The sequence below is a fragment of the Globicephala melas genome, chromosome 8 (assembly GCF_963455315.2).
Source record: "Globicephala melas chromosome 8, mGloMel1.2, whole genome shotgun sequence".
Taxonomy (NCBI): Eukaryota; Metazoa; Chordata; class Mammalia; order Artiodactyla; family Delphinidae; genus Globicephala; species Globicephala melas.
This window is the reverse complement of record NC_083321.1, coordinates 6,806,949-6,834,877: the sequence shown is the minus strand read 5'-3', so window position 1 is coordinate 6,834,877 and position 27,929 is coordinate 6,806,949. Positions and strand designations below refer to the sequence as shown.

Genomic DNA, 27,929 nt, shown 5'->3' with positions numbered 1-27,929 from the left:
GGTCTGGCTGCCATGGAGTGCGCAGGGGACGGGGAGAGGGAGCCTGGACCCCGCCTCCCATAAACCATGGAGGGGCTGAGCCCAGGGTCCCCTGCCGTAGGGCGTGGTGTGGGAGGGGTAGTCCGCAGAACCCCATGGCATTAAGAGAAGCTTGAGTGGAGCCGGGTGTCAGGGTGGGGGCCCCCTCTTGTATCCAGACCACGGGATAGAAACAAACCCAGGACAAACCACCAAGATGCCACCCGGAGGGCTGTGGGCTCCTGAGTTCAGCGAGCTGCCTGGGGTGGGAGCAGCATAGCTGGGAGGGCATCCCAGGGGAGGTGATGTTGTTCCTGGGCCTTAAGGATGAGCCGGGACCACCCAGCAACAGGAAGAATCAGAGCAAACACAGTTGCTTGAAATGGTGGGAAAGGCTTAGTGAGGGTGGGAGAAGATGGGTGAGGCCCGAGCGTGTGGGTGCCAGGGAGGCTGAGAAGGGCCTTGAATGCCTGGTGATGAAGCGGACTTGATCCCAGGAGAGGGATGTGGTGCAGAGCATCCCAGCCTAGGCCCATGCTGAGGGCATGAGGTCCCCAGGGTCATGTGACGGTTTGGATCCCCTGGTTACCTCCAAGAAAGTGACAGGCTGTGCTTGGGGAGACAGCTTGGGGAGTTTATTTGGCTTCATTGGATCCCGAGGCCATGGCCCCAACCCTGGCCGGGGCAGCAGGAAGGCACCCAGAGAGCCCCGGCCCCAAATGACCCCCGGGGCAGGGGGGCCCAGGCACGAAGCCCTGGGGCAGGGGCCACAGTAGCAGGACTTGGTCAAAAGTGCTGGTGACAGCTAAGGCCGGCCCCTCTCCCCTGCACCTCCCCTCCTCCCTGCACCACCCCTGGGGGCAATTCCCTGAGTCAGGCTCTGGTCCTCCCAACCAGCTGGGTACAGTGTTGGGCCCCAGTGGGGCGGGTAAGTCGGGGGACCTGCACGTTGCAGGTGTGGAGGGGTGCAGGCCCCCCGTCCAGTGTGAAGGCTTCCTGTGCAGTGTAGTGTTCCTGACCCCCGGGGGGGGCGGGGTCCCTGGGCGAAACCAAGGCAGCTACAGAGGCATGACCGGCTCCTATTCCAGTGTATGCTGAGGCTCCTGGAGGGCGGTGGGCGCGTGGGGAGCAGCCCGGCCCACTCAGGGCCCTGCCTCTGGTGCCCACGGGGCCTGGGCACCCACGTCTTTGGTCTGCGCCCTGCAGTCCTGAGGGCCCCCTCGGAAGGGGTTGGCGGGTGGAGAGTCCCAGAAGGGGTCTGAGTCTGGGAACAAGGTCCAGGGTGCCCGGCGGGGTGCAGGCTGTGGCGAGGGCAGGGGTGAAGGCCGTGGCCCGGCTGACACAAAGCTCCATGGGTCGATGCGGCTGCGAAGGGGTGAGGGCCGAGGTCGACTGATGAGGCCCAGAGGCGGTGAGCGTGGGGTACCTGGGGTGCCAGGAGCAGAGCGTGATATCCCTGGTGGGGGCGAGACGGCGCTTCCTATGAAGGGAGGGGGAGAGGGCCGAGGTCAGGCAGTCACCACCTCCTGGGTGTCCCCGGGAGGCACTGCCCTGCTCTGGGCCTCAGCTTCCTCATCTGTACAGTGAGTTATGGGACTCATAGCTTCCACGGCCCTTCATGCTTGGGGGCGCATCTGTTTACTACGTAGCAGTTAAGAGTGAGGAGTCCTCTGGAGCAGAGGGACCTGGGCTTGGATCCCAGCCCGGCCACTTACTAGTGGGAGCCTGGAATCCCTCGATATTTCATCTGAAAAACAGGTATAACCAGAGTACCTAGTTCACAGCCTTGTTTCCATAACTGAATGAGGCAACCTCTGTAAAGCACTAGCAACAGTGCCTGGCACAAGTAAGCAACCTGTAGGAGTTCGCTAGCGTCATCATCTTCATTTCTATTATCTCACAACTGGCCTGGCCTGGCCCCTGCCCGCCCCCACCCCCATGGATGGCTGAACGGGGAACTCAGTTCCCTATGGTGCATCCTCATCGCCCTGAGGGGGCGGTCAGCAGACAGCTGTGGCCCCGGCTGTACTGCCCTGCGCGTCCCCACCAGCCCCTCCTCCCCTCTGTCACCAGGCAGAGGCCACTCACCGCGCCTCTCCTCTTCGCGCCGGGGACTCTTGGCTGATGGCTGGCCGGCGGGGACACCCAGTTCCAGCAGCAGGGGCGCGGGGGAGGGCGAGCCGGGGGCGTCGGGGCTCAGCGGGGAGGCCTGGGCGTCCGGCATCTCGGGGGAGAAGCGGATGAGCGGAGAGGGGGGCGGCTCGGCGGGGGACGGCGTGGGCAGCGGGGCGCGGGGCGTTGGCGGGGGCTCCCCGCGCTCGCGGCCCGGTCCACCCGGGGGCTGCAGGTCGCGGCCGAGGCCCAGCGAGGCGAGCAGGGCGGTGCCGCGCAGCAACGCGCGCTGGATCAGCTTGGGCGTCCCGGAGCCGCTGCCGCGCTCCGCCGGGCCCGGCCGCCGCGGCTCCTCGGGCTCCGGGCTCGGCCGCGGGGGGTTACCTGGTGGCGTGTACACAGGTTAGGCCGACTTCGGGGGGACCCCTCGGCGGCCCTGGAGCAAGGACTGGCTTCTGCTCCCCTCTGACGGCCAGCCCAACTCCTCCCAGGCCGCCGCGCCTCCCCCAGCAGACACACTTTCTGGCCTTTCAGAAGGGGCGGGGCCGGGCAAGGTGGGGTGGGCATCGCAGTCTGAGGAACCAGCAGGAGCAAAGCCTGGGAGGCAACCAGGTGCCCTGGAGCCCAGAGATGGAGGGTGGGCTGGAGGGCAGGCAGGGGATCCACCAGCAAGCAAGCTGAGGCCAGATCGGGGCCTCAGTGGATTATCTGGAGGGGTCCGGGGACAGGTCTGGGACCCATGCTCTGTGCCCACCTCCTTCCTGGCTGGGCAGCCCTGGTCCTTCTGCTCGCCCGCCCCCCTCCAGCGGGAGCACACAGGTCAATTCCAATGTACACAACAGCCCTGAGAGGCACGCATCACTGTCCCTATTCCAGAAATGAGCAAGTTGAGGCTCAGAGAGATGAGCTGTTTGCGTCAGGCCTGAGCTGAATGATTTAGGGGCATTATGTTGTCTGATCCTCATGGCCCAGGCTTGGAGAGGTTAAGGGCTCAGCTAAGCCTGAACCGCCCTGGATTTCAGGACATCTGTGTCCTAACCTGTGGGCCTAGGGTTGGCCCGACTCCATTCTAGACCACCTGGGGTGGGTCTGGGGAACCTGTCATTGAGGACGTAGGGCAGTCTGTGATGGCTTCCCACAAACCCCAATTTTGTCAGGTCCTCCTTAGCTCTAGAACCTGCCATGGCTTTCCACTGCCACTAGAAGAAGGTCTAAGCTCCTTGTCTGGGTTTCAGAGCCCTCTCTCTTCCTTGGGCCTGCCTGGAGCGGAGCGCTGGGCTGGGTGTCCAGAGGAAGAAATGCAAAGCTGGGAAAAGTGAGTCTCTGCCACGAACCAGGACTTTGCTTGGGGCCCCTGTCCTCAGCCACAACCCTTACTCCATCTTTCTCTATTTTTTTTTTTTGGCCACACCATGCGGTGTGCGGGATCTTAGTTCCCGAACCAGGGACTGAACCCGCGCCCTTGCCAGTGAGAGCACAGGGGTCCTAACCACTGGACCGCCAGGGAATTCCCCCCATCTCTCTTGACTCTTATCCCCCCACCCCACCCCACCCCTGCAGTGACCACTGCCTTCTAAAATGCAAATCTGCTAGAGACAAGTCTGCTTCAAAAGTCCCCCATCAATTTCCAGGCCCTTCCTGAACTGGCTCCTGCCTGCCTTTCCACCTTCACTCATTCATTCAACAAACATCTGCTGGCCCATGTGCTGGGGCTGCACTGGGCTCCACAGACCGAGGGGATGCAGGCCTGAACCCCACTTGCTGCTTCAGGCCTGTGAGTCCCTGGCTCTCAGCTCTCCCTCTGAGTTCCAACCTGGATTCCTCTTCCTCAGGTGTGGTGGGCCCCACGGCTGTACACACACTATTCCCTCCGCTCAGCACACCTTCCCCACCTCGGCTCTCAGTGATCCCTTATTTACCATTCAAGACCCAGCTGAGATGTCACATCCTCTGTGAAGCTATGACATTCTGATTTATAAAAAAGTATATATTTTGTCTTCATCTCATACCTGGTACAGGACTCCCCAAACCCTTGGAATTTCCTAAGTGTTAGAATGATAAAGGTGAAAGGAGCGCCTTTTGTTATTCATAAGGAGCTCTTTTTACCACATCTGAGTTCATATTGATGCAGCCATTTTTGGAAAGCTCCTAAGGATGGGGTCTGGTTGCCAAGGGAACGAACTATATGATTAGAGGGTTAGAACTTTCAGCCTCCACCTGCACTGGGAAGGGGAGGAGCTGGAGATTGAATCCCATCACCAATGGCCAAGAATTTAAGCAATCAATCGTGTCCATGTAATGAGGCCTCCACAAAAACCCAGCCAAAGCGTTCCAAGCACTTCTGGGTGGTGAACCAGTGGAGGTGCTGGGAAAGTACCGTGCCTGGAGAGGGCGTGGACACTCTGTGTCCTCCCACATACTCTGCCCTACACATCTCTTCCATCTGGTTGTTCTTGACCTGTAACCTTTTTAATAAACTGGTAATCTAGTAAGTAAATGGCTTTCCTGAGCTTTGTGAGCTGTTCTAGCAAATCATCAGATCTGAGGAGGGGGTCGTGGGGACCTCTGATTTATAGCTGGTTGGTGGGGAGCACAGGTGACAACCCGAACGTACAACTGGTGTCTGAAGTGGGGAGGAGCAGTCCTGTGGGCCTGAACCCTTAACCTGTGGGATCTGACACAAACTAACTCCAGGTAGGCAGTGTTAGAATTGGATTGGATTGTACGACCCCCAGCTGGTGTCCCAGAATTGGTCGGTGTGGGGAAAACCCCCAGGCATCTAGTGTCAGAAGCGAAGTGAGTAGAATGGAGAAGAAAACAAGAGGTTTTTCCTCATTTAGAAGCTTTGCCAGAATCCCCTGTAACCTGTGCGGTTCTTGCTCACGTTATGCCTTGTACAGCCCTCGCCCCACCACGTACTACTCCCTACTGTCCTTGTTTATTTCTGAGTCTGCTTTTCCACCAGACTAGGCCCTCCCCAAGGTCAGGGCAGTGTTGATCTCTAGCACATCGATGCCTGGCTCATGATATATGTCAATACATGTTTGATGGAAGAGTCCATTCTTACAATCCTGTGACAACCATGTAAGGTGACTGCTGTTACGCTACTTTACAGGTGAGGAAACTGATCATTTACAGTGAGTTTAAACAGAACAGGGGAAAAACATGTTTAAAACAGGCAAGAAAAATGGAACAAAGTGAAGTGAAGCTGGAGGTCAGCACACAAACTAAGAATGGAAAGAAGTTCCTGAGGCCGATATTCTGAGAAACCGAGGTTCCCAAAAGTAAGCGACTTGCCCCAGGTAACTCGGCAAGGATTTTAATTTGCCTCTAAGCTCCCTGGCAGTAAGAGCTGGCAACCCTGTTGTTAAGGAGAAAGAGAAAAAACATGCTTGACCCAGAGACGAAGGTGAAATCGCTTCTGTGGGGCCTCACAGAGAGGACACGGCCACGTGGTAGTTAGCGGCTCCAGGGCAACAAGCTTCAGGCGGCAGTTGCTGTCAGTGCAGGCTGACTGCGCCCACCAATCTGCCACTCATTGCAACCAGTTCCCCAGGGGCCGGAACACCCAGGAGCGGACGAGGGGTGGGAGCTGGGGCTCCCCGGTGGTGTGGCTAACGCCTGGGACAGTCTCACAGGGTCTTTGATTCTTAGCCAGGTTTTTCACTCTGTGGGTGGTTGGGAGGTCAAGGTCATGCACTCGTAGGTGGGCCCAAGATGGCTGGAGGGTGGGCTTGCACCAGGGGAACCAAGTGCTCAGCCAGCAGCTGGGCTGGGACAGGTGATATCCTTTTAGGTAAGAGGGCAAGCCAGAGAAAGATGGGGTCCAGGCCATTGTGTCCCTGCTCCTGGGAGCTCAGGGAGAGTAAGGCCAAATGGATCTGCAGAATATGGTCAGGGGCTCCTTCAGACCACACACCCAGGTTGACAGGACCTCAAGTTCTCCATTGACCCTTCTGGCCTGGGGCGTTCTAGAGCAGGTGACTACAAGCAGCCCCCTTGGCCTTCCAATTCTCAGTTCAGTGCCTGCAGCACAGCTAGCTTGGGGCAATGCAACTGCTGGAGCAGAAAATGGTGTGGCAGACGGGGCTCCAGGGCCCTGCCTCTGGAGTCAGACCTGGGCTCAAATCCCTGTTCTGCTGTATGCCCTATTTCAAACCACTTAACCTCTCTGTGCCTCAGTTTCCTCCTCTATAAAATGGCACACAGGAAGGACCCAATAAACGTTTGCTGTTATTGTTACTGTGAAATGTAGCTCAGGTAATGGTGGAGGTGACGCGCTGGGTGGGGTGAGAGGAGTGAGTCTAACTTGTTTGCTGAATAGGACTCTGGTCTGATGACAGTTAAGCCAGGTCCTATATTCTGGCTGCGAGAAGCAGGTACAGCTGGGGGCTCTAAAGGGACCCACGGGCAAGGGAGGCTGCAACTTTCTAGTCCCTGCCAATGCTGGGCAGTGCTGAGCGGAGCCCTTGTCCCTCTGACACAGGAGCCCCAGTTTCTGCTAACCCCCTAGCTTCCCAAGTAGTTTGTATGTGAGAAACCCTTTCTTCAAGTGAAAGTTTCTGGGAAAGCTCACTACGAGCATGAGAGTCAAAGTCTCCCTGGGTTCAAATCCTTAGCTGGGGGATTTAGGCAGATTACTTTACCTCGCAGAGCCTCTGTTTTCTCATCTCTCAAATGGGTATAATAATCCCTCGTGAGATTGTTGCTTGGATGGAATGCCTGACACACGGTAAGTGCTACTGCCATTATGGAAAACAGAAAAGTCCAGAACTGCCCCAGATGCAGTGAGTAGGCCCTAGATCCCCACCCGTTCAGATTTCTTATCCTCTTCTCCACCTACAGGCTCCCCAGAAGGGACTCTGAGAAGCACAGTGTGGCAGCCACTTTTCTAGCTCCACCCCACATGCACAGTTTCCTTCTCTGGTCTCGGCCCAGCTTCCCCTGGGTCCCAAATGCGGGGCACCGTTCCTTGTTTTCCTGTCTTCCCTAGAGCTTGCTGAGGGCACAGCAGCTGCCACAGGGCCAGGGGAGAGCCCTCTTGCAGGCCAGCCCTGAATAGGGTCCCTGAGGCCTAGGCTGGATCCAGCTCAGTTGTGGGCTGATGGGTCAGACCTGGGTTCTAGGAATGGCCTGCCTTGCAGGCTGGCTTCTTGTAGCCTGCCCATAGGACCCACAGGAGTGCAGCAACAGTCTGCTGGGGGGAGACAAGGCCACTCACCATTGAGCATGGGGGGTGTGGAAGGAGATCCTAAGGGGGATGAGTCATCTGAATCCAGGTACCACGTGGCTTCGTCCGTGCGGGACCTTCTCCTGGTGAAGGGACGAGAGGGGAGTTGTGCTTCGTGAATCTCAGGACTGTTGGGAGGCAGAAGACACTCGGTGGGTGGCACTCAGGTACTCACCTCCCGTTCTGGGCTTCTCCGGGCTTGGGGGAACTGGGCCCCCAGGCCCAGCATGCTCGCCGCTCTCCATTGCTTGAGTCCTCTAGACGTCTTGGGGACTGTCGGCCCCATGCCTGGCCTGGTTCTGCAGGCTCCACTGTGGCGGGCAGGGGGAGGGGGGAATGGAAGGAGTCTGAGCTGAGGTCAAGAACCCTGATCCTTGTCCTCCCATCATGAGAATCAAGCTCCAGGGGCAACTTCTTGGAGGACTGGGGTGGGGTGTGGGTCAGGCTGGGCCCCATCCCATTCCCAGGGTGAGCTTTGGGCCACAGAGAATCTGAACAGAACTGGGGTAGGCGGGTGTGGGGTCCTGGGACTGGCAGTGAGGCATCTCATCTAGTCCTTCTTCACCCGGCATTTGCTGCTTAGTAGTTAGTACAGCCACTACAGCAAACTGCGTGGGTTTGAATTCTGACTCTGCCACTTGCTAGCTGTGCAACATTAGGCAGTTACTTTTCTCATCAGTAAAACTTATATAATAACAAGGACATCTACCTCACAGTGTCTTCGTGAGGAATAATATTAGCAAAGTGTTTAGGAAAATGAATGGGACATAGTGTCATACAATTGCTAGACTGAAAAAAGTTGTAAAATGCATGCTGCTTGGGGAACTTAGAGGTACCAGTTTAGACAGATAGGGGAGGGCGCCTGCGAGCAGGGGAGAAGAGGAGGAGACAGTGTGTGGGATCTACTTCCAAGGATAAGGTTTGACTGACAAAAGGATAAGGTCTGGGGGTAAGGGCATGGGCAAGGGGAGGCGAAGTTTCTTACACTGGATGGCCCGGAACCGGGGGAAGGTGGGCGAGTCCCCAGCCCCGACCTCGAAGACGTTTCTCCTCCTGTCCAGGCCGGGAGAGGCCTGCACGGTGATGCGGTGTTTGAAGTCTGGGGTTGGGGGGGAAGCAGGGCGCAGGTTTGTGGTGAAGGAGAGACTGGATCCTAACCTGCAGGGCCCCTCGGCAGTTCCCAGGCCACGCAGGCAGTGCTGGAACAGGGCCTGGCACAGTGGCTGGGTGACTGGGGTCGGCCTCACTGCCTTCCTGGGCCCCAGGCTCTCCGTAAGGAAAGCAGACCTCTCACGCGGAGAAGCGCAGCGGAGTCGGAGATTCCCAGGAGGCGGCCCCACCCCACTCCCTCGGCTTTCTCAGAACTTTCATGAGCCCCGCCCCTTCCCGGCCGTAGCCATTCCCAGGCCGACATGCAAATATTCCCGCCAAAACCCGCCCACAAACGAAAACACACTCCGGGCCCCTCCCCTTCCAGCCTCGTCTTACAGGCCCACCCACCAACGCCCTAGACCAATCCCGGTGTGGCCAGCACACCCGCCTGACCCCACCCCTCCGCCCACGAAGCCAATGGCGGGCGGCGTGCTGGGACCCGCCCCTTACCGAGCGGCATGCTGATGCGCTCGCCGCCGTCGCGCGCGCGGAGTTTGCTGCGCTTGAAGGTTCCGCGGCGGCGGCGAACGTGTGGCCGTTCGCGATCAACTTGCTGCAATAGAAGCGTCAACTCGCGCTCGAACACCTCCAGCTCCCACTGGGCCAGCAGGTGCTCGCGCCGCCGCAGCTGCTCTGCCTGTGAACGCTGCTCACGCGCCGCGCGGGTCAGCTCCTCCTCGCGGCTCAGTAGTTCCTGTGCCCGGGACAATGGAGGCGGTGGAGTCAGTCGGGTACGGTCTCAGACGCTCACCCCCACCTTCTGCCCCATGGAACCCGGGGAGACATTCCTTCCCGGCGTCCCCTTCCAACCCTGGGACCCCGACTCCTCCCACCTTTTCTTTGGCCCGCAGCTCGTCAAAGAGGCCTTGGATCTCGCGCTTCCAGCCTTCCTGCATGGAATGGAAGGAGTCCCGCGGCATTTCCCGCAGGACCTGCGCCTCTAGTGCCTCCAACTGCTGAAGGATGGAGGCGAAGTCGGGCCTGCGGTGGGGATCCTGCGCCCAGCAATCTGGGGAAACGGAGTGGAGGGGGGACAGGATAAGAAGGGGTCTGTGAGTGGATATGTCCTGGGCCAAGGAGCTCTGCCCCTCACCCTCCTGCCCCATCCCCTTACCGGCCATGAGCTGTGCGAAGGGCTCGGGGCAGGTGGATGGGATGGGCAGTGTGAGCTTGTTAACGGCCACTCCATAGGCTACAGCAAGGCAGTCGATGCCACGGTAGGGCACCTCCCCAGTCAGCAGTTCCCACAGGAGCACCCCAAAACTGTGGGTGAGACAAAGGGTCTATGTCCCCTCCTCTACTTATTCGTTGCCATTTCATCCCAAGGCAACCAAGAGCTCAGTGGTCTGTGTCCCTCCCTCTGGGCTCTGCTTGTCTGCCCAGCCCTAGATTTTGGCAGCCACCTCTGCCCTCTGCAGCCCCATATCTGTCCAGCCTCCACCCAGCCGCACCTCCAGACATCGCTGCCCTTAGAGAAGGTGGAGGCCTTGATAACCTCAGGAGCCATCCAGGCATAGGTGCCTGCAGCACTCATTTGCGTGGTTTTGTGCCACTCGCGGGCCAGGCCGAAGTCAGTGATCTTCAGGGTCTTGTGCTCCATGTCGTCACCTTCAATGGGCTGCAGCAGCAGAACTGGGGAAGAGAGGAAGGGCTGTGGTGCTCCAGGCTCAGGTGGTGGGGACAAGGGAGGAGCTGGGAGCAAACTGTCATCTGACAGACATCCTGGTTGGGTACTGGGGGCACCGAGGTGAACTGGTCTCAATCTTGCCCTGGAGAGCTCATAGCTGGGGTTGGGGTAGAATCAGACAATAAGCACAAGGCTGGGAAACATTTACCAAGGGGTTACCAGAGGCCAGGCATTTTACACTCAGCATTAGCACTCACAAAAATAAAAGTCTATGAGGTAGACATCATTATCCCCATTTTGCAGAAGAGGAGACTGAGCAATAATTTGATTTAACCTAGGGCATATGCAAATAAAGCAGATGCCACGACCTGGTCTGTGTGCTTCCAAAGCCAGTGCTCTAACTTTCTCCTAACACTGCACGGAATAGAAATGGGCAATATGGGGACCTTCCTGGTGGTCCAGTGGTTAAGACTCCACGCTTCCACTGCAGAAGGCACGGTTCAATTCCTGGTTGGGGAACTAATATCCCGCATGCCACGGTGTGGCCAAAAAAAAAAAAAAGAAAGAAAGAAGTGGGCAATATGGCAGCCTCTCAGCATTTGTAACTTTGATTTCAAGAGAAACCTGTGTCTTGTCATTTTGCTGAGGCAGGAGTGTGAATCAGAACCTGCCTCGGGGTGGGGAGCAGGAGGGAACCCCCTCGTGAGAAAGGAAGCCCAGCAGGCACTACAGACCCCTGGTGTCCATGTCCCATTGTGGCTAGCGCACCCGCTCCCAGGGGAAAGATTCCAAAAGATATCCACTGATGCAGCTGGATGTGAAGAGAGAGAAAGGGGTCTAAGAAAGTGGTGGTTCTTGGCTAGAAAGGAGTTTGGGACAAATGTAGTAGTGGATAGACGTGGCAAGGGCTGATGGCTTTGTCCCATATGGGGCCACCATACTCTGTACAGGGAGGAGAAGCAGCAGCTTGCAAATCTCTCACCAGGAAAAGCATGGCTCAAAGGAGAGAAGTTTTAGAGGAATAAAAAGAGGACAAAATTATAGAATTTTCAAGGTTCTGAAGAGGCCTCTCTACTTTTCTGGTTATAGCCAACTGCATTGTAGAGAAGTGACATCCAAGCCAATGACATTTCTGAACACACGTCCTTTCAGGGCACACCTCTCAGCAATCCTGCCCAGAGTGACAGCACCATAGTGGGGGCAGAGGACACGGGCACCTAATACAGCCCAGCGAGTCAGGGAAGACTTCTCAGAGGAGGTGACAGAAGCAGGGTATTCGCTTTTCTAGGTCTAAAGCCACAACTCCTGATCCTGCTGCTGGCCGAGCTCTCTGGGCCTCCTGGGGGCATCTGGCACTGCTGCTCAACCCCTCCCTGCTGTCCTTGGCTCCCAGGACCTCTGGCTGCTTTTGCTGTTTCCTTCAGGGCCTCCCCACCCTTAGCCTTTTCAATGCTGGCATTCCTCAGAGCCTGGCCTCCCCTTGACCTTGGCCCACTGCCCCCAGGCTGTCCTGGACTCTCCCAGGTGCCAGCTGCCCCCTCCTCACTGGCATCTCCCACATTGGGAGCTCCAGTTCAGAAGTCGATCCAGCTGCCTATCAGCTGCCCTACCTGACGTCTTTATGCTCTCAACAACCATCTTCATCCTTCCACCATGCCTGGCAAATCTTCCCACAATTTCTCAAAATTCAGAGAATGATCCTGCAATCTACCCTCTCCTCTTAGCTAAACTGGGGCTGAGTACTGAACAGTTAAAGCTAGGCATGACGACAAAACCCACCTCAGAGGGTCATCATGAGTATTAAACAAGATCACCTTTTTTTTTTTTTGGCGGCACCAAGCGGCATGTGGGAACCTAGTTCCCCAGCCAGGGATGGAACCCGTGCCACCTGTAGAGAGGAAGCGCAGAGTCTTAACCACTGAGCCGCCAGGCAAGTCCAGCGAGATCACGCTTCTTAAAGCTTTAGCGCGGGATCTGACAGTTGTCCTAAAGATTCTGCTGCTAATCTCTCTCAGATTGACTTTCTCCTCCAACCTCTAACATCTTACTCCCAGCTTCACAACAGCCTCCGGCCCGGCTGCTGAAGACTCAGAACTGGACCATTCAGTAAGCTCTGCGAAAGTTCATTCCAGAGAAGAGCCGCCGCAGGCTGGGGCAGGCAGCTGGAGAGGGACCAGGCAAAGGGATCCATGTACTGGGGCTGGGGGGAGGGACTCCCGCCTCCTCTGGTGCCAGGACCCACCCATCCTCTTGACGGCTGCTTCTCAGTCGGGTCTCTAGCCACTTGTGGTACCTCACAGACTGGTGAATCACCTTCTGCGCCAGTATCTCGAGCTGGGAGGCCAGCCTCCCTTTTTCGGTCAGGTAATCTGAAGTCCAGAGAGGGGCAGCAACTCACTCGAAGTCTCAGGACTTCTTTCTATTGGTGGCCTTTCTGCCGCCTCCTACCCCCCAGCTTGACCTGACACCTGTGAAGCCTTATCCTCACCTCCGTGTCCCCTGCTTTTCTCCAAGTGCCTTGAATTTGTTCCAACCCAAGTTGCTCTTCTGGTGTCTGATGTAGACCTTGGGGATGGGGCGGTCAGGGGTCACTCAGAGGAGAAGGGGCTAGAGATCCCCCTCCCAGCATCCCCTTAGGGCTCCCTGGCCTCTGAAAGGGACCTGGCCCCCAGCCCCCTTCCTGGGCTGCCTCTGTGAAGCTTGGGAGTGGCCTAGGCAGCTTACGCCTCTTCCGCTTCCCTCCCATGGTCCCTACTTCTCCTTTCTGGGAGGCCTGGCTCAGGTCTCCAATGGGGGCGGGGGTCCTTTGGTGGAGAATTGGGGGAGGTCAGGCCCAGGCTGGGCTGGCTGGTCAGTCCTGTGACTCGTGGGCCTAGAGAATTCCCCCTCCTCTCCCTGCCAGGCTTCCTCACAAGGCCCCCATTGTCCAGGAAAATCACGCCATTGTTTCCTGCCTGCGCCCCCCCCATCCCAGGGACTCCCCCCGCCAATGCCGCAGACAGCAGCCCGGGCCTAGAACTGGGGTCTGCGAGGTGGGAGGCCAGGCTCAGCAAGGCTAAGGGCACCCTGCCTGCCTTTCACCACCACCCAGACTCTGGGAGGGAACTGGGGGGGAGTAGGGGCGCAATCCCTGGCTCCTTCCTCTCCCACAAACCCCCTACCCCCAGCTCTTTCCTCCCCTGCAGGCAGCTGGGCTGGGGAGAGAGCAGAGGCTGGAGCAGGGGCAGGAAGCCGGCTCAGGGGCAGCAGGAAACGCAGGAAGCGGTGGGGAGGGTGGGGAGCAGGAGCCTGGGCTATTGTTCCATTTTTTCTGGAAAGAAAACTGGAGGAAAAACAGAAGACGGGAGTCCCCTCCCCCCAGGCCTTCGGGGAATCCCCCTCAGGCTGGGGCAGGGAGTGGGGGTCCCTAGATGGCTAGGGCCCAGGAGGGAGGCTGAGAGGTGGGATCTGCCCCCTACTGTGGATGAGAGGAGTGGGTGGGGTCGCTGGCAGGCCTCCCCAGGCCCCTCTGGCCCTGGCAAGGACTTGGATATCACTGGGCCCTGGTGTTCTGCTCCCCACAAGCCGCTTATCCATGCTCAGCCCAGGCCAGGAGGCTCAAAATATCCATGCTCACCCCTCCAAGAGCCACCCGTGCCTCTCCAGTGACCTCACCGGCCCTTCCTTTTGCTCTACAGCTGCACCTCAGCCCCCAGCAGGCCCAGCCCAGGTACCCACTACCGTGCTGCGGCCTGCCTCCTTGCCTTTGCTCTTGTCAGGCCCTGCATCCAACTGGGTCCCTGCTGAACACTCCCTGCTTTGGGCTTGGTGTGAAGCTCGTCTGCTTCAGAAAGCCCTCCCAACCTGCCACTTGCTTGTCTTGGGCCCAGGCTGGGCAGCGTGTAGGACCTGAAATGGCTGGAGATGGAGTGCCTTACCGCTTGAGTCTTTCTTAGCCCCGCCACGCCCACTCCCAAGTGCTGATTCCAGGCAAAGCCCTCTTGGTGATCCAGCCTTCAAACATCCACACCCATGGCTGAGGACCCACTGTGTACCGGGCATCGGATGCCCAGCCTGTTAAGCCGTTTCACCCTCCCGATCACTCCCTTTTTACAGAGTCTGAAATCGAGGTTCTGAGTTGAAATAACCAGCTAGAGATCATGCAGCCAGGGGGGGAGGGGTGGGGCCAGAATTCCATCCCTGGCCCCAGCTTTGACCACCACGGGGCAGGGGAAGAGGGTGGTTTTTCCCCCTTTGAGATTTCTGTTCTGGAGGAGCTGCCCACCACAAGTGGAGGGGGGAGGAGGCACCAACAGGACAACGGTGAACTTCAGGGGAGTTCCCTGCAGATGAGGGGGCGCCAGCACCCAGCACTCCTCCTTCCTTGAGGTAGTGGCCACGGTTAGGCAAGCTGCTTACGGCCCACGTGAGAGGTTCCAATTTTTTTAACTTGGCAGCTGTGAGCTGGGATCAAGGACTCTTTTTGGGGATGGGGCGTGAAGGACTCTGTTGGGTGCCTGGAACTCCTGCTTTGGGGCTAGTGTGAGCCCACGGGCACCCCGGTCAACTCAGATTCCCCTAGGGGAGGAACTCCTGCCTCTAGTAGATCCCCAGGTAGGCTCAGCTAAGCGTTGTTAGTAGGTGTGTACTTGGGCCATGCCAACCTCCACCCATGCTCCCCAAAACTCACTGTTGTTGGACTTGAGGTCTCGGTGGATGACAGGCACCAGGGCCTCGCAGTGCAGGTAGTGCATCCCACGAGCAATTTGCACGGCCCAGTTGACGAGCACATGGGGGGGCACACGCCGCCCAGCCAGGGCACGGCTGAGGGGCCCGCCGGCAGCATACTCCATCACCAGGCACAGGTTGGGCTCCTCCAGGCACACGGCCTTGAGGGCAATGATGTTGGGGTGTGCCAGCATGGCGAAAAGCCGGGCCTCCTGTCGCACGCTCTCAGCTGTCACGCTGATGTCTTCATCGGGGTCCTGGCGAGCTGCCTTCACAGCCACCAGCTCGCCTCGCCAGCTGCCGCGGTAGACCTTGCCGAAGCCACCGATGCCGATCACCTCCTCCAGCCGCAGCTCCTGGAAGCTGGCCATCTCGCAGGGGGGCGGACCGCCGCCCCGAGACACATAGTTGGATGGAAAGATGCCCACCTGGCCTCCCACCTGGCCCGCCCACCAGCCCTCATCGCCTGAGATAGCTGCATCCCGGGACAGCACCTCCACACGGTCGCCCTTCCGCAGGGCCAGCTCGTCCTGCCCATTGGGCTCGTAGTCAAACAGGGCTGTCCACACAGGGTTGGCATAAGCTGCCGCCTTCGGGGATCCCTCTGGCCAACCTCCGCCGCCTCCCCCACTGCCCCCACTGCCACCGCTGTTCCATGACCCCAGCGGGCTCTTGAGGAAGAGGTTCTTCAAGGGCTCCATGGCTGGGAGCTGGCGTTGGTGGGTGTGGGGGACCTTCCCTGGGTGCCCCTGGTCCCCACCCTTGCTGACTGCCGAGGCCCTAGTCCCGGAACCTGGGCATCCGGGCCCTGGCCCTCAGCCCCAGACCCACGCCTCTCTGGGGAGCCAGGAGTGTCGCCTCCCGGCCCCCCGCATCTCGGGCTTCCGGGGGAAGGCGACCTAGGGCAGTGTGGTCAGGCTCGGGGGGTGGGCCCCCGGGGCCTCCGGCGTCTCACCATCGCTGGCACAGAGGGGCCCGGGCGTCCCTCAGTCTGGAGCAGTCCTGGGAGTCTGGCTCCGGCACCCGCCAAGTGTAAGGTGGGGCCAGCAAGGGGCAGCGCCTGGACTCCGGTTGGGTCTCTTTGCGCAGGGGGTGGCTGGAGTGTCTCTAGCTGGGCCAAGCTGCCTCTTCCCGGCTGGGCTCTCTCAACCCGATGGCTCCAACCCCGTTCCCTTCTTCCTCCTCCCTTTGTACTTTGGCCCCGGGGGCGGGAGGCAGAGGTGGAGGGTGGAGTTTCACTTTTTTCCGCTGTTCTCCCTCCTGCAGGAAACAGCATCAGATGACGCGGGCGGGTAGCACCGCTCCCCTCCCAGAGGCTGCGGGGCGACTGGGCCTGGGAGTTCCCGGGTAGGCGGGCAATGAGAGGCAGAAGGTGGGGAAGGGTAGCCCCGATCCCCCATGACAGCAGGTTTAGGGTCCAAGTTGGTTTCTACTAAGGACGGGCCATCCCCACTCTCTACATCCGCATCAGCAAAATTGGGGCAAAGAACCGGGCTTGGGAGAGGGGCAAACCCGAGTTTGGTCTTGGCTCCGAAGTTGCAGGGCTGTGTGACCCATCCTCTCTACGTCTCATTCTCTTCGTATGTGAAACTGGGGCCTGAAGCTCAGCTTTGCAGAGCTAGTGGGATGGGGGTGCGTAAGACAAGGAGGACGGAACTGGCTGCACCTCGAGCTCTTGGAACGAGTTGTCTAAGGCTCTCCTCTTTCCCTCACCTGGGAAACAATCCACTTATTCATGCCTCTTCCCCATGAAGGGGCGGAAACCTGAAACTGCGGTCAAGAAATTTGCTCAGTGATTGGATTCAGAATAGCTAAACCGTCCTTGTAACTGCTGGATTGACCCCAATTGCCTTGAGCCTGTCACTTTAAGAAAAACGACGCTATCCTACTTCGACTATTCCTGCCTGTTCTTGGAGGATCGCTCTCTACAATCTTAAGTCTGAGCTCTGACCTGGAAGTAGAGGTAGCACGTGAGGTTTCAGGTCCATCGCTAAAAAGGGCGGACTTAGAGGGGCGTGCTCTCGTAGCGAACTGTCGCTTTAGCCAAGGGAGATCCGCGCCTCCATCCTCTACCCCGCCTCTTGTAACTCAGTGGGAGAATTTTGCGCCAGTTAACTCCGCCGTTACTCGATGGCCCCTCAACTATCCCTTGGGTTCCGCCCAGTGGTCTCCGCTAGATTGGCAACGTTTAGGTGTGCGCATGCGCCCAAGCGCTTCTGCCTTTCGGACCGTCCCTTCCCTTAGACCTGAACTTTGCGCACGCCCAAAGGACTCTCCCGCTTCTTAGCGCTCCACCACTTCCCTGCGCTTGCGCATTCAAGCCGCCAGGTTTTCCTTTTCCGGGTCCCAACTGGGCTCGTTGGGCGCATGCGCCACTGCAGGTTGGCGGCTCGCGGCTCCTTTTTCCGGCCTCCCCCTTGGGCCGGCTCCCGCAGAAGCGGGGCGAGCGCGGAGCCCAAAGCGAGTGACCTGTGACCCCGGAAGTGGACCTCAGGGTACCAGGGCTTTCCCCGGGCCGGAACCGAGGGAGCCGTCGCCTGCACCCCCAGAGCATCCACCCCACGCCCACCTCTGGATGCCGCCGACGGGTGCCCGGCCCTTGCCCTGCGCCTGCCTGCCGGCCCGGCCCTTGGGAGCAGATCTGGGCCGGGGGTGGGGGCCCGGACCCCGCCTCTGATGCGTCTCCACCCCCGCGCCTGGGTCTCGCACCGCTGACTGCCCGGGCCGGCCCCGCCCCCTGCTCGCACCCTAGTCCCACCGACCTCTCTTCTCCGCTGGGGGAGGCTATGGCGTGAGCGCGAGGCCGGGCCCCGGGGCCCTCGGGCGCCACGCGGGGCATGGGCCGGGGGCCGCCCCCATGAGGGTCCCGGGAGGAGGGCGCGCGCAGCAGCGGCGGGGCCATGGGGTCGCAGGTATTGCAGATCCTGCGCCAGGGGGTGTGGGCTTCGCTCACCGGCGGTTGGTTCTTCGACCCGCACCAGAGCACCTTCTCCAACTGCTTCCACCTCTATGTCTGGATCTTCCTGCTCACCTTTCCTTTCTTGCTGTACATGGTGAGACGCTGCCGCCACCTGTAACTCCCGCCGGGGAAAGGGAGGGCAGATGTCACGGAGGGGTGCAACCTGGCAGGGATTCTGGGCTGTGGCTTGGGCACTAGGATGTAGGAAGAGGACTCAGTGCAGAGTTTGGAGTGTGTGGAGGAGAGGCCAAAATTTTCTGGCCTGGGTGACCTTGAGACCCTCACTTCGTTTCTTTCCAGTTAGAAAGAAGACAGGGCCCTCCGGCAGGGCTTTCTTACTAGTTGTGTGCAGGGGCGATGAAGTCCTGTTGTGAATTTGTGAATCCTAGCTTTGACTGTGGCGTTAGGTCCACCCCACGGGGGCAGGGCTGTGTGAAGAGGGACCTGACTTGCTGCCACCTCCAGGTCCTGCCCCCCAGCTTGATGGTGGCTGGTGTGTACTGCCTTGTGGTGGCTGTCATCTTCGCTGCCATCAAGACTGTGAACTATCGGCTGCATGCTATGTTCGACCAGGGCGAGATTGTGGAGAAGCGCAGCTCTACCATGGGGGAGCCAGAGGAAGAGCCTGCCCAGGGGGACGGCAGTCTGCCCAGGTGGGGCGAGGCAGGGCCTGTGTTGGAAATGGAGGGTCCTTGGTGCCTGGGCCTGAGCGCTGGAGGATGGAGAAGGGGCTTAGGGAACATTGGGTCCAAGAACGGTTGAACGTTCTATGGTTGGCCCTGGATTCATCAGGGGGATCTTTGTGGAGAGTAGAGCGATGGGGATGTTGGGAGAAGTACTATATGAAGAGGGAGGGTTAACTGAAAGCTACTGTTCTTTTCCACTGCTAGGGATCCTGGAGTGGAAATGACAGTATTTCGAAAAGTGAGTTCCACACCCCCCGTACGCTGTAGTTCTCAGCATTCCGTGTTTGGCTTCAACCAGGTCTCGGTGAGTGGTCCTGGCCCTCTCCCTTCCCCACTCCTCTCCTGAGAGCCTGTCCCCAACATGGGTATGTCCTGAACCTACTTTTTGCCCTGTTTGCTCCTTCGTACTTTTTTTTCTATTGCTCAGGAGTTGCTGCCCCGGATGGAGGACTCTGGGCCCCTCAGAGGTAGGTGGCTGCTGTTCAGAGCTGAAGGTGGTGGTGTGGAGTAGGGGATGGCGCGTGGAGGCCTTGAGGTCCTGCTGACGCCTCTGGGGCTGTGGTTGCAGACATCAAGGAGCTGGTGCGGGAGCAGGGCAGCAACAACGTGATCATGACCTCTGCCGATCGAGAGATGCTGAAGCTAAGCTCACAGGAGAAGCTGAGTGAGTGGGCATGTTGGCGAGAGCCTGGGGAGAAGACTAGCTGTCTTGTCTTTGAGTCACCCCAACTTTTACTTCCCTGGGCTCTCTGTGTTCTCTCAGATTGGATCTCCTCAGTGTCTTGCCCCACTGGGTTCTCAGAAAGTGGGGCCATAGGACCCCTTCAGCCACCGGTCCCTTTTGTAGAATGCCATTCTGTCGTCTTCTGTCTTCTTGTGTTCTGATAGTTGGAGACCTCCCCCAGATGCCTCCAGGGGCTGCCCCAGACCCATCTCTCCCCAGCACGGACTCCTCAGAACGTTCTCCCCTGGCTGGAGATGGCGCCCCCTGGAGTGGGAGCAGCGTGGCTGACACTCCCATGAGCCCCCTGCTGAAGGGGAGCCTCAGCCAGGAGCTGAGCAAGAGCTTCCTGACGCTGACCCGGCCCGACCGGGCCCTGGTGAGGACCAGCAGTCGACGGGAACACCGCCGCGGAGCGAGCGGCTACCAGCCCCTGGACCGGCGGGGCTCGGGTGAGCCCACACCCCAGAAAGCCGGCTCCTCAGATTCCTGCTTCAGTGGCACTGACAGGGAAACGCTGAGCAGCTTCAAGAGCGAGAAGACCAACTCGACCCACCTGGACAGCCCCCCCGGTGGGCAAGCCCCCGAGGGCAGCGACACAGACCCACCCTCGGAGGCAGAGCTGCCCGCTTCACCAGATGCTGGGGTCCCGTCAGATGACACACTGCGTTCCTTTGACACAGTCGTAGGAGCAGGGACGCCTCCGGGCCCGGCTGAGCCGCTCCTGGTTGTACGGCCCAAGGACTTGGCCCTGCTGCGGCCTAGCAAACGGCGGCCACCTGTGAGAAGACACTCGCCCGCTGGCCGTGCCCCTCGGCGGCCGCTGCTGGAAGGCGGGGGCTTCTTCGAGGACGATGACACCAGCGAGGGCAGTGAACTGAGCCCGGCCTCCAGCCTCCGGTCCCAGCGCCGCTACAGCACCGACAGCTCCTCGTCCACTTCCTGCTATTCCCCTGAGAGTTCTCGGGGTGCGGCGGGGGGGCCCCGGAAACGACGGGCCCCCCACGGGGCTGAGGAGGGGACGGCTGTGCCTCCCAAGCGGCCCTATGGGACCCAGCGGACGCCTAGTACCGCCAGCGCCAAAACGCACGCCCGCGTGCTGAGCATGGACGGGGCAGGGGGTGATGGCCTGAGGGGCCCCCTGGCTGGCTCCAAGGCTGAGCTGGAGGTCCAGGCGGGGGTGGAGCTGGCAGCCGGTGAGCCCGCTGTGCTGCCCGCCGAGGCCCGCCGGGGACCTGCGGCCAACCAGCCTGGCTGGCGGGGGGAGCTGCAGGAGGATGGTGCTGTGGGGGGAGGTGAGTGCCGGCTCCAGAGCTGGGGGGAGGCGAGCTCAGTAGGGACGTGGGTTTGGGCCAGGGGCAGCTGGAGTGGACCTGGTCAGCCTCTGTCTCAGGCAGCAGATGGACAAGGACGCAGCGACCTAGTGACGTTGGCTGCCAGGAGCCTCAGATGAGCAAGGCTGGAGTGGTGAGGAGACCGAGGCAGAGACCTCAGGCACCTGGCTCCAGGTCCTGCAGGTAGCACCTGGGCCTCTGCTCTTTGAGGACTCTGAGTAGCCACGCTCATCCTCCTGGGTCGCCAGTGGGGCAGAGCAGATCACGTCCTTGTTTCCACATGTGGAAACTGAGGCCCGCGTGGTTAGGTGACCTGGCTGGGCCACAGAGGCGGGATGCGGTTGGACTAGGCCTGACCTTTAGCTCCATCCATGCAGGGGCATCTGTCTCCCCCCCCTCCCCCAACCCTCCCTCAGGCTCTGTCCAAGCCTCTGTCACTTATGCTCGGGGGGCCTCTCTCTCTGGTCAGCTGCTGAGGAGACTGGCAAGCGGGACCGCTCAAGCAGCGTGAGGCGGGCACAGGCCATCCGGAGGCGTCACAATGCCGGCAGCAACCCTACCCCCCCCGCCTCGCTCATGGGCTCGCCGCCCAGGTGAGCACCTGCCGGCTGCTTGGACGGGAGTGGGGGCCGGCTGGCTCTAAGGGGTGCTGACTATGAGCCGACCCCTTCCCAGCAGCCTGCAGGAAGCTCAGCGGGGCCGGGCTGCCTCCCATTCCCGGGCGCTGACGCTGCCCTCTGCCCTGCACTTCGCCTCCTCGCTGCTGCTCACTCGGGCCGGCGCCAACGTGCACGAGGCCTGCACCTTTGACGACACTTCCGAGGGTGCTGTGCACTACTTCTATGACGAGAGCGGTGAGCCCCTCCCCCGGTCCGTGGCCAGGCCTCTTTCTCTTCCGCTTTGGGTCATGGTCCCAGCAGCTGTGCTCTTGGTGCCCAGGGGCTGGGCTGCCATCCAGAAGAACCCAGTGGAGGGTTTTCCTCACTTGATGGCCCTGGTGCCCACGTGGGTTGGGCCTTGGTGCTCCTGTCCCTGACGGGCTGCCTTGTCCCACACTTGTGCCCCAGGCGTGCGGCGTTCCTACACCTTTGGCCTGGCTGGAGGCGGCTACGAGAACCCTGTAGGGCAGCAGGGGGAGCAGGCAGCCAATGGTGCCTGGTGAGTCTCCAAGCTTGGGCTCTCCCGACCCAGCAGCCGATGGGCTGCCATTTCTGGGGAATTTCCTGTCTTCCTTCTTTGGGCTGGGCAGCGGCAGCTCAGACCTCTAGGAGGAGAGGAGGGTGGGCGGCGGTGAAGGGTGGACCTGCAGGGATCCCTGAGGTCTCTGGTTCCGTGGCACTTCCAAGCAGGAGGCTTCCAGGGTCTTGAGGTCCAGGACCTGGGAGGGAGGCACTTCTGCCACCTGACTCCTCTGGACACCCCTGCGTTCCTGGGTATTGGAGCAGCTCCCTTCCCCCAGTCATGGCCTGGCCTTGGCCTCGACCCCATTCCATTCCCAGCCTCACCCACAGCCCCGACCCTCATGGCTGCTGTTCCCACAGGGACCGCCACTCGCATTCCTCCAGCTTCCACTCGGCTGATGTCCCAGAGGCGACAGGTGGCTTGAACCTGCTACAGCCGCGGCCCGTGGTCCTGCAGGGCATGCAGGTGCGCCGAGTGCCCCTGGAGATCCCAGAGGTGAGGAGCCAGCATCGGGGAAGGAGCTGCAGGGGGCGGGGTGCAGACCACCAAGCATCCAGCCAGGCACCAGGAGGGACAGGTCACCCTGAGTGAGGGCTCCAGGGGCCCTGAGATAGCTGTCTTGACCTTTGATGGCCAGCACAGGGTGCACAGGTCCTGGACCTGAATGGCTCAAGGAGTCGCTTATTTATTTACCCGTTCAACATACATGCCTGGAATAGTTTTGTTTGCCCTGGAGGGGCCCACAGTTAGTGGGGACGGTGGGTGCTAGCAGTGGCACTTGCAGAAGGGGCAGTTGAGCTTGCCTGGCAGTGGCAGTGCTGCCTCCTGTGCTGGGCGCCTGACGTGGGGTGCCTTGAGGCATGCTGTTCGAGCTTGTCGTCTCAGCAGAGCTAGCAAGAGCGCCACCTTTCGTTCCTGAAAGTGTCCTGACGTGGGCAATAACTGATGTGGTTGGCCAGGGAAGAACAGAAGTACTAGGGACGCATGAGACACAGACTCAGAGTTAAACGACAGTCGTGAAAGTAGCACCCACACACCCAGGGCCACAGAGAGGCCACGGGCAGCGCCCAGAAGCCCCACGTGCCCCTTCCTGACGCGATTATTCTCCTGACGGTCACGTGGGATAGCAGTGTTATCCTTCCACAGCCGAGGGTCTCCACCAGAGGCAGGGGCCCTGCTGCTGGGCTCTCCAGAGCCCAGCACAGGGACAGGCTCGTAGTTGTATCCCGTAAACACTTGTTGAATTAAAGACACGAGAAGCCCAAAGAGGTTAAGTAGTTGGTCCAGGGCCTCGCAGTGCTGGCACCGGCACCGAGGCCCGTCCTCAGGGCTGGCGCTCCGTGTGCTCCAGGGTAGGGGGGTCTGAGTGACCCTGAGGGCTCTGTCTGGGAGGAGGGTAGTGTTTGTGCTGGCTCCTGAAGGATAAGGTGGATTTCTCTGAGCCCAGGAAGAGACGGGAGATGCTGCCTGAGTGGGGAAGACAGACGCAGGAGCTAGTAATCCTGGCGTCCAGCAGCCCTGGAAGCCCCCCCGGCCACTGAGCCCCGTCCTGGGAAGCTGGAGGAAGGAGTAGGCCCTTGGATGGAGGGTCAGGGCAGGCCGCGGGGCTGCTACATGGTGGGGACTTTCTGTGTTGACCAGCCAGTGTGTGCTGGGGGGTGGCAGTGGACCACGGGGGCGGGGGGTGTGGGGCTGATGGCCGCGGCCATGGGGACCGCAGTTTGACCTGCTGGACCAGGACTCCCTGCACGAATCCCAGGAGCAGACACTGATGGAGGAGGCGCCGCCCCGGGCCCAGCACAGCTACAAGTACTGGCTTCTTCCCGGCCGCTGGACCTCTGTGCGCTACGAGCGGCTCGCCCTGCTGGCCCTGCTGGACCGGTGAGCACCCACCCCCTCATCCCCCAGTCCTTGAGCGTCCCTGGCCCCTGGCCTTCCGACTCTGAACGTGTGGAGGCTGTCATGGCAACAGAGAACCTACCTGCTGGGGTCGCTGAGGGTGCGTGGAGAGCTGGAGTCTGCAGTGGGGTTTCTTCAGGTGCTTCTGGGTGCAGAGGGGCGGCCGAGGGGGTGGTGCTCTGGTCGCTCCTCTCCTAGAGCTTTGCTGGAGACGTTGTTCCTGTTCAATGTGTTGTTTTTTATTTGCTTCTGGGTGAGTGTCAAGTAAATTGAATCCTGTACCCTGAAAGAGCTAACGAACCATCTGTCTTAGCTTTCTGTGTTTTCGGGAGGAAACTGAGGCGCAGAAAGCGAGAGAGATCAGATGGCGTTTGTTGTCGGGGTGGATGGTTTGGGCCTGGAACCTGTCCCGGCTCCCTGTGTTCTGGGTTTCTCCCGGCGCTGTGACCAGTGTTTGGGGGGCATCGTCTGTGTGCGTAGCATAGCGAGTGGGAGCCGGAGATGGGCAGATGCCAGAGTGGTGGCACCTGAGGCCTCGGGGTCTAGAGGGGGCAAAGACTGGGATCGGGATGCGGGGTAGCAGTGGAGTGGCTTCCTGGAGCGGGTGCCGCCTGGCCCTGGCCCTGAGAGGGCACAGCTTCACATACTCAGGATGGCGGCTGGCGTGGACACCGGCCTGGACATGGGCCTCTGTGGCTGGCTCCTGTTTCCCCCATCCCCTAACCCCTTGCCCCACCAGCAGGCGAGGGGTGGGTGTGCTCTGACCCTGCTGTCTCTCCAGGACTCGGGGGCTGGTGGAGAACATTCTCGGCGTCGGCCTGAGCAGCCTCGTCGCCTTCCTGGGCTACCTTCTTTTGCTCAAGGGCTTCTTCACCGACATCTGGGTCTTCCAGTTCTGTCTGGTCATCGCCTCCTGCCAGTATTCCCTGCTGAAGGTCGGGCCTGGCTTCCTGGGTCTCTTCCCTGCCATCTCTTCCCAGATGCACCCCCCTTCCCAGGACCCCTCTTGAGCGGGTTGAGCTCGAAACCTGCTCGAAAGCAGTTAAGATGCTTCAGATGCCCTGTAGCCACCCCCCATCCTACAAATGAGAGAACTGAAGCTCAGGACGGTTCAGGGGCCTGCCCTGGTCATTCATAAGGGCCCAGAAGTGGAATCAAACAGATCCTGGGGCCTCTGACCCTCCCGTGGGCGCTGGCTCTCATCACCAGTGTAGCTCTTGTCTCTTCCAGAGTGTCCAGCCTGACGCAGCATCCCCCATGCACGTGAGTACCAGCAGAGCAGCACCTTTCCCCGCCAGGCTCAGGCCTGGGTCCTGGGCGGGACTGAGACCAGGTCGGGGAGAGGCAGGGCTCCCTCAACCACCCCCATCACCCCTAGCTCCTTGGTCCTTCTGCCCCCAGCATGCCAAGCTTTCTATCTTGGACCCAGGGCCAGGCACGGGACACGTGAGCGTGTGTGTGTGCACGTACAAGTAGGGTGTTCAATAGGGGAGGCCTGGCTCCTCACAGGCCCCCCTCCCCAGGGCCACAACTGGGTGATCGCATACAGCCGGCCTGTCTACTTCTGTATCTGCTGTCTGCTCATCTGGCTGCTGGACGCCCTGGCCTCAGCTCAGCCTTTCCCGCCCGTCTCCCTCTACGGCCTCACGCTCTTCTCCGCCTCCTTCTTCTTCTGCGCCCGTGATGTAGCCACTGGTAAGGCCAGGCAGGGTTGAGGTTGCCCAGGGAGCGAGGCCCCAAGGGTGGGCTGAGGGGCAGCCTGCAGGCTGACCGGGCCTCCGCTTCCCCTCCCCGCCAGTGTTCACCTTGTGCTTCCCGTTCGTCTTCCTCCTGGGCCTCCTGCCCCAGGTGAACACCTGTCTCATGTACCTGCTGGAGCAGATAGATATGCACGGCTTTGGGGGCACAGGTATGGGGCCCACGGGTGGCTCGGGGGTGTGGGGGCCATGCGGGGCCCAGGAGGGGCTGTGGATTGTGGCTGCGGCTCTGGCCGCTCACTGAGCCTTCTCCCGCGGCGACATGGTGGATTCTGAGAGCCCATCTCTTCCCCTCCCCTCCCCTCCCCTCCTGTCTCCTCCGCAGGCAAGTGGTTTAAACCCAAGAATGCCAGGGGTTCCGAAGGCCTCTCCGGGCTGGGGGGAGCCGAGAACAGTGGGCTGGGGACGGGGTCTGGGGGAGTTGAGGGGCAGCGGGGGGCAGTGGGGTGGGCGGCCGGCAGGTGGGAGCTGGGCTTTACTAAAGGCTGCCGCTCACCTCGCAGCCGCCACCAGCCCCCTCACTGCGGTCTTCAGCCTCTCGCGCAGCTTGCTGGCTGCTGCCCTGCTCTACGGCTTCTGCCTCGGAGCCATCAAGGTAGGGATGGCCTGTCGGTGGCGGGCATACTGGAGCCCAGGGGGTCGGTGGCGGGCATACTGGAGCCCAGGGGGTTGTTGGGACAGAGCTGTGAACTGGGCTCGGCAGTGGGTTCTCCCACGGTTGGGGGACCACCCTCCGCCACCATGCTTATCCTCATCCCCTCTGACCAGCATGGGTTCTCTTCCCAGACTCCTTGGCCAGAACAGCACGTCCCTGTCCTTTTCTCTGTCTTCTGTGGCCTCCTGGTGGCGCTGTCCTACCACCTAAGCCGGCAGAGCAGTGACCCCACCGTGCTCTGGTGGGTGCCCGCATGTACCTGTCCGTGTGCGCACGTGTATACGTGTTTGCGTGTGTCTGTGCGTGTGTGTCTGTGCATGTTCCTGTCACCACCTGACATGGCAGGGGTTGGGGGGGTGTCTGTGGGAGGAGGGACAGCCTCCCCAGACCCAGGCCCCTGACTCTTCTCATGCCCCCCAGGTCTCTGATCCGGAGCAGGCTCTTCCCTGAGCTGGAGGAGCGGAGCTTGGAGACGGCCCGTGCCGAGCCCCCAGACCCACTGCCAGACAAGATGCGTCAGTCAGTGGTGAGGACCGGCAGTGTCGGGGTCTAGTCTTGGGATGCGGGGGTGTGGTCAGCCACTGGGTGGCGGGGACACCCAAGCTGGTGTTTCCTGACCCTGCAGCGCGAGGTCCTGCACTCTGACCTGGTGATGTGTGTGGTGATTGCTGTGCTCACCTTTGCCATCAGCGCCAGCACCGTCTTCATTGCCCTGAAGGTTCGTGCGGCGCAGGCCACCCCTCCCCCTCCCCCCACCTCGGTTTCCACCCCTGAGGGCCTGGGCAGCCGTGGCCTCACGTCCTTCTCTGCCCCTGGCTGACCTGCACCAGGTGGCTCCGTGGCCCTGTGGCCTGGTGCCCTTGGCTGAGCCTTCCGCCTCTCCCTCTTGCAGTCCGTGCTGGGTTTTGTGTTGTATGCGCTGGCTGGGGCCGTGGGCTTCTTCACCCATTACCTGCTGCCGCAACTCCGCAAACAGCTGCCCTGGTTCTGCCTGTCACAGCCCGTGCTGAAGCCGCTGGAGTACAGCCAGTATGAAGTGCGCGGTGAGTGCCCCCCGCCCCGGGCTGGGACCCCTCCACCCCTCCTGCCCTGATTTCCAAGTGGACCTGCAGCCTGTTGGTAGCACAGGCCTCGCAGCTCAGAGTGCCAGCAGGGGGCAGCCTCTGCCCACACCTCCCCGTCTGCTCTGGCACTGGCCCTGCGGCCCCTTCACTGCCCTCTGTACCCGCTCCTGCGCCCGCATCAGCCCATGCCTCACTTTCACCCTGCCTGCTTTGCCCTTTTCCTACCTGCCTCGAAGTCTCTGAGGAGATGGGAGAAGTAGAACTCCAGGACCTTAAAGGGACACGTTGTCGAGAATTACAAGCTGGCTACCAACGAACTACATCAGCCTGGCATGCGTTTTTACTTGGATTCTGCAACACAAACACTCCTGAGCCTATATTTAAACGCCTGGATTTGTTTACTCTTTTTTTTTTTCTTTAATATTTATTTGTGTATTATTTTGGCTGCTCCGGGTCTTAGTTGCGGCACACGGGATCTTCATTGCGGCTTGTGGGATCTTTAGTTGCAGCATGCAGACTCTTAGTTGCGGCATGCATGTGGGATCTAGTTACCCGACCAGGGATCAAACCTGGGCCCCCTGCATTGGGAGCGCAGAGTCTTACCCACTGGACCGACAGGGAAGGCCATAAACATCTGGATTTGTTATGCAAAGGTCCACGTGCCTTTGTTTTCATAGACAATGAAGGATTTTGCCCACTGGGCCAGCATCTCCATGTGGCTGAAGTCAGCTCGAGCCAAGTGGGAGGGGCCCCTTCAGAAGGGCCCTGAGGCTGAGGATCACTGTGCACTTGGGCCTCACCCTGCCCGCCCTGGCTCCGGTGGGCA

The 27,929-nt window shown here is 60.3% G+C and overlaps 2 protein-coding genes across 9 annotated transcripts in view; one reads left to right on the top strand and one right to left on the bottom strand.

Moving 5' to 3' along the window:
• Positions 1-631: 631 nt before the first annotated feature.
• MAP3K11 (mitogen-activated protein kinase kinase kinase 11) lies at positions 632-17,114 on the bottom strand. 3 transcript variants are annotated; one of them, XM_060302930.2, is made up of 11 exons: positions 16,798-17,114; positions 14,809-16,106; positions 9,964-10,144; positions 9,627-9,775; positions 9,346-9,521; positions 8,963-9,206; positions 8,346-8,459; positions 7,536-7,671; positions 7,352-7,443; positions 2,107-2,514; positions 632-1,498 (listed from the first exon to the last, which is right to left on the bottom strand). In XM_060302930.2, the coding sequence occupies exons 2-11, from the start codon at positions 15,545-15,547 to the stop codon at positions 1,161-1,163; spliced, it is 2,577 nt and encodes an 858-aa protein (XP_060158913.1). In that variant the 5' UTR covers positions 15,548-16,106; positions 16,798-17,114; the 3' UTR covers positions 632-1,160. The 3 variants fall into 3 exon arrangements, with proteins under 3 accessions (XP_060158913.1, XP_060158912.1, XP_030689463.2); XM_060302929.2 differs by lacking the exon at positions 16,798-17,114 and adding an exon at positions 16,359-16,673; XM_030833603.3 differs by lacking the exons at positions 632-1,498; positions 16,798-17,114 and adding an exon at positions 1,644-1,765 and having other exon boundaries at positions 14,809-16,682.
• PCNX3 (pecanex 3) overlaps positions 17,039-27,929 on the top strand; it is a 22,211-nt gene continuing 11,320 nt past the window's right edge. Inside the window, exons 1-20 of one of the 6 annotated variants that reach the window (XM_060302926.1) lie at positions 17,039-17,899; positions 18,271-18,458; positions 18,696-18,795; positions 18,919-18,958; positions 19,060-19,155; positions 19,380-20,507; positions 21,016-21,139; positions 21,222-21,400; positions 21,614-21,704; positions 22,088-22,223; positions 23,449-23,609; positions 24,409-24,562; positions 24,858-24,890; positions 25,151-25,322; positions 25,426-25,536; positions 25,888-25,979; positions 26,171-26,280; positions 26,460-26,565; positions 26,665-26,757; positions 26,932-27,082. In XM_060302926.1, coding sequence (XP_060158909.1) covers positions 17,747-17,899; positions 18,271-18,458; positions 18,696-18,795; positions 18,919-18,958; positions 19,060-19,155; positions 19,380-20,507; positions 21,016-21,139; positions 21,222-21,400; positions 21,614-21,704; positions 22,088-22,223; positions 23,449-23,609; positions 24,409-24,562; positions 24,858-24,890; positions 25,151-25,322; positions 25,426-25,536; positions 25,888-25,979; positions 26,171-26,280; positions 26,460-26,565; positions 26,665-26,757; positions 26,932-27,082 — 3,418 coding nt within the window. In that variant the 5' untranslated portion in view covers positions 17,039-17,746. The remainder of the gene's footprint in view (positions 17,900-18,270; positions 18,459-18,695; positions 18,796-18,918; positions 18,959-19,059; positions 19,156-19,379; positions 20,508-21,015; positions 21,140-21,221; positions 21,401-21,613; positions 21,705-22,087; positions 22,224-23,448; positions 23,610-24,408; positions 24,563-24,857; positions 24,891-25,150; positions 25,323-25,425; positions 25,537-25,887; positions 25,980-26,170; positions 26,281-26,459; positions 26,566-26,664; positions 26,758-26,931; positions 27,083-27,929) is intronic. The other 5 variants (XM_060302925.2, XM_060302924.1, XM_030833590.3 and 2 more) reach the window with 5 other exon arrangements.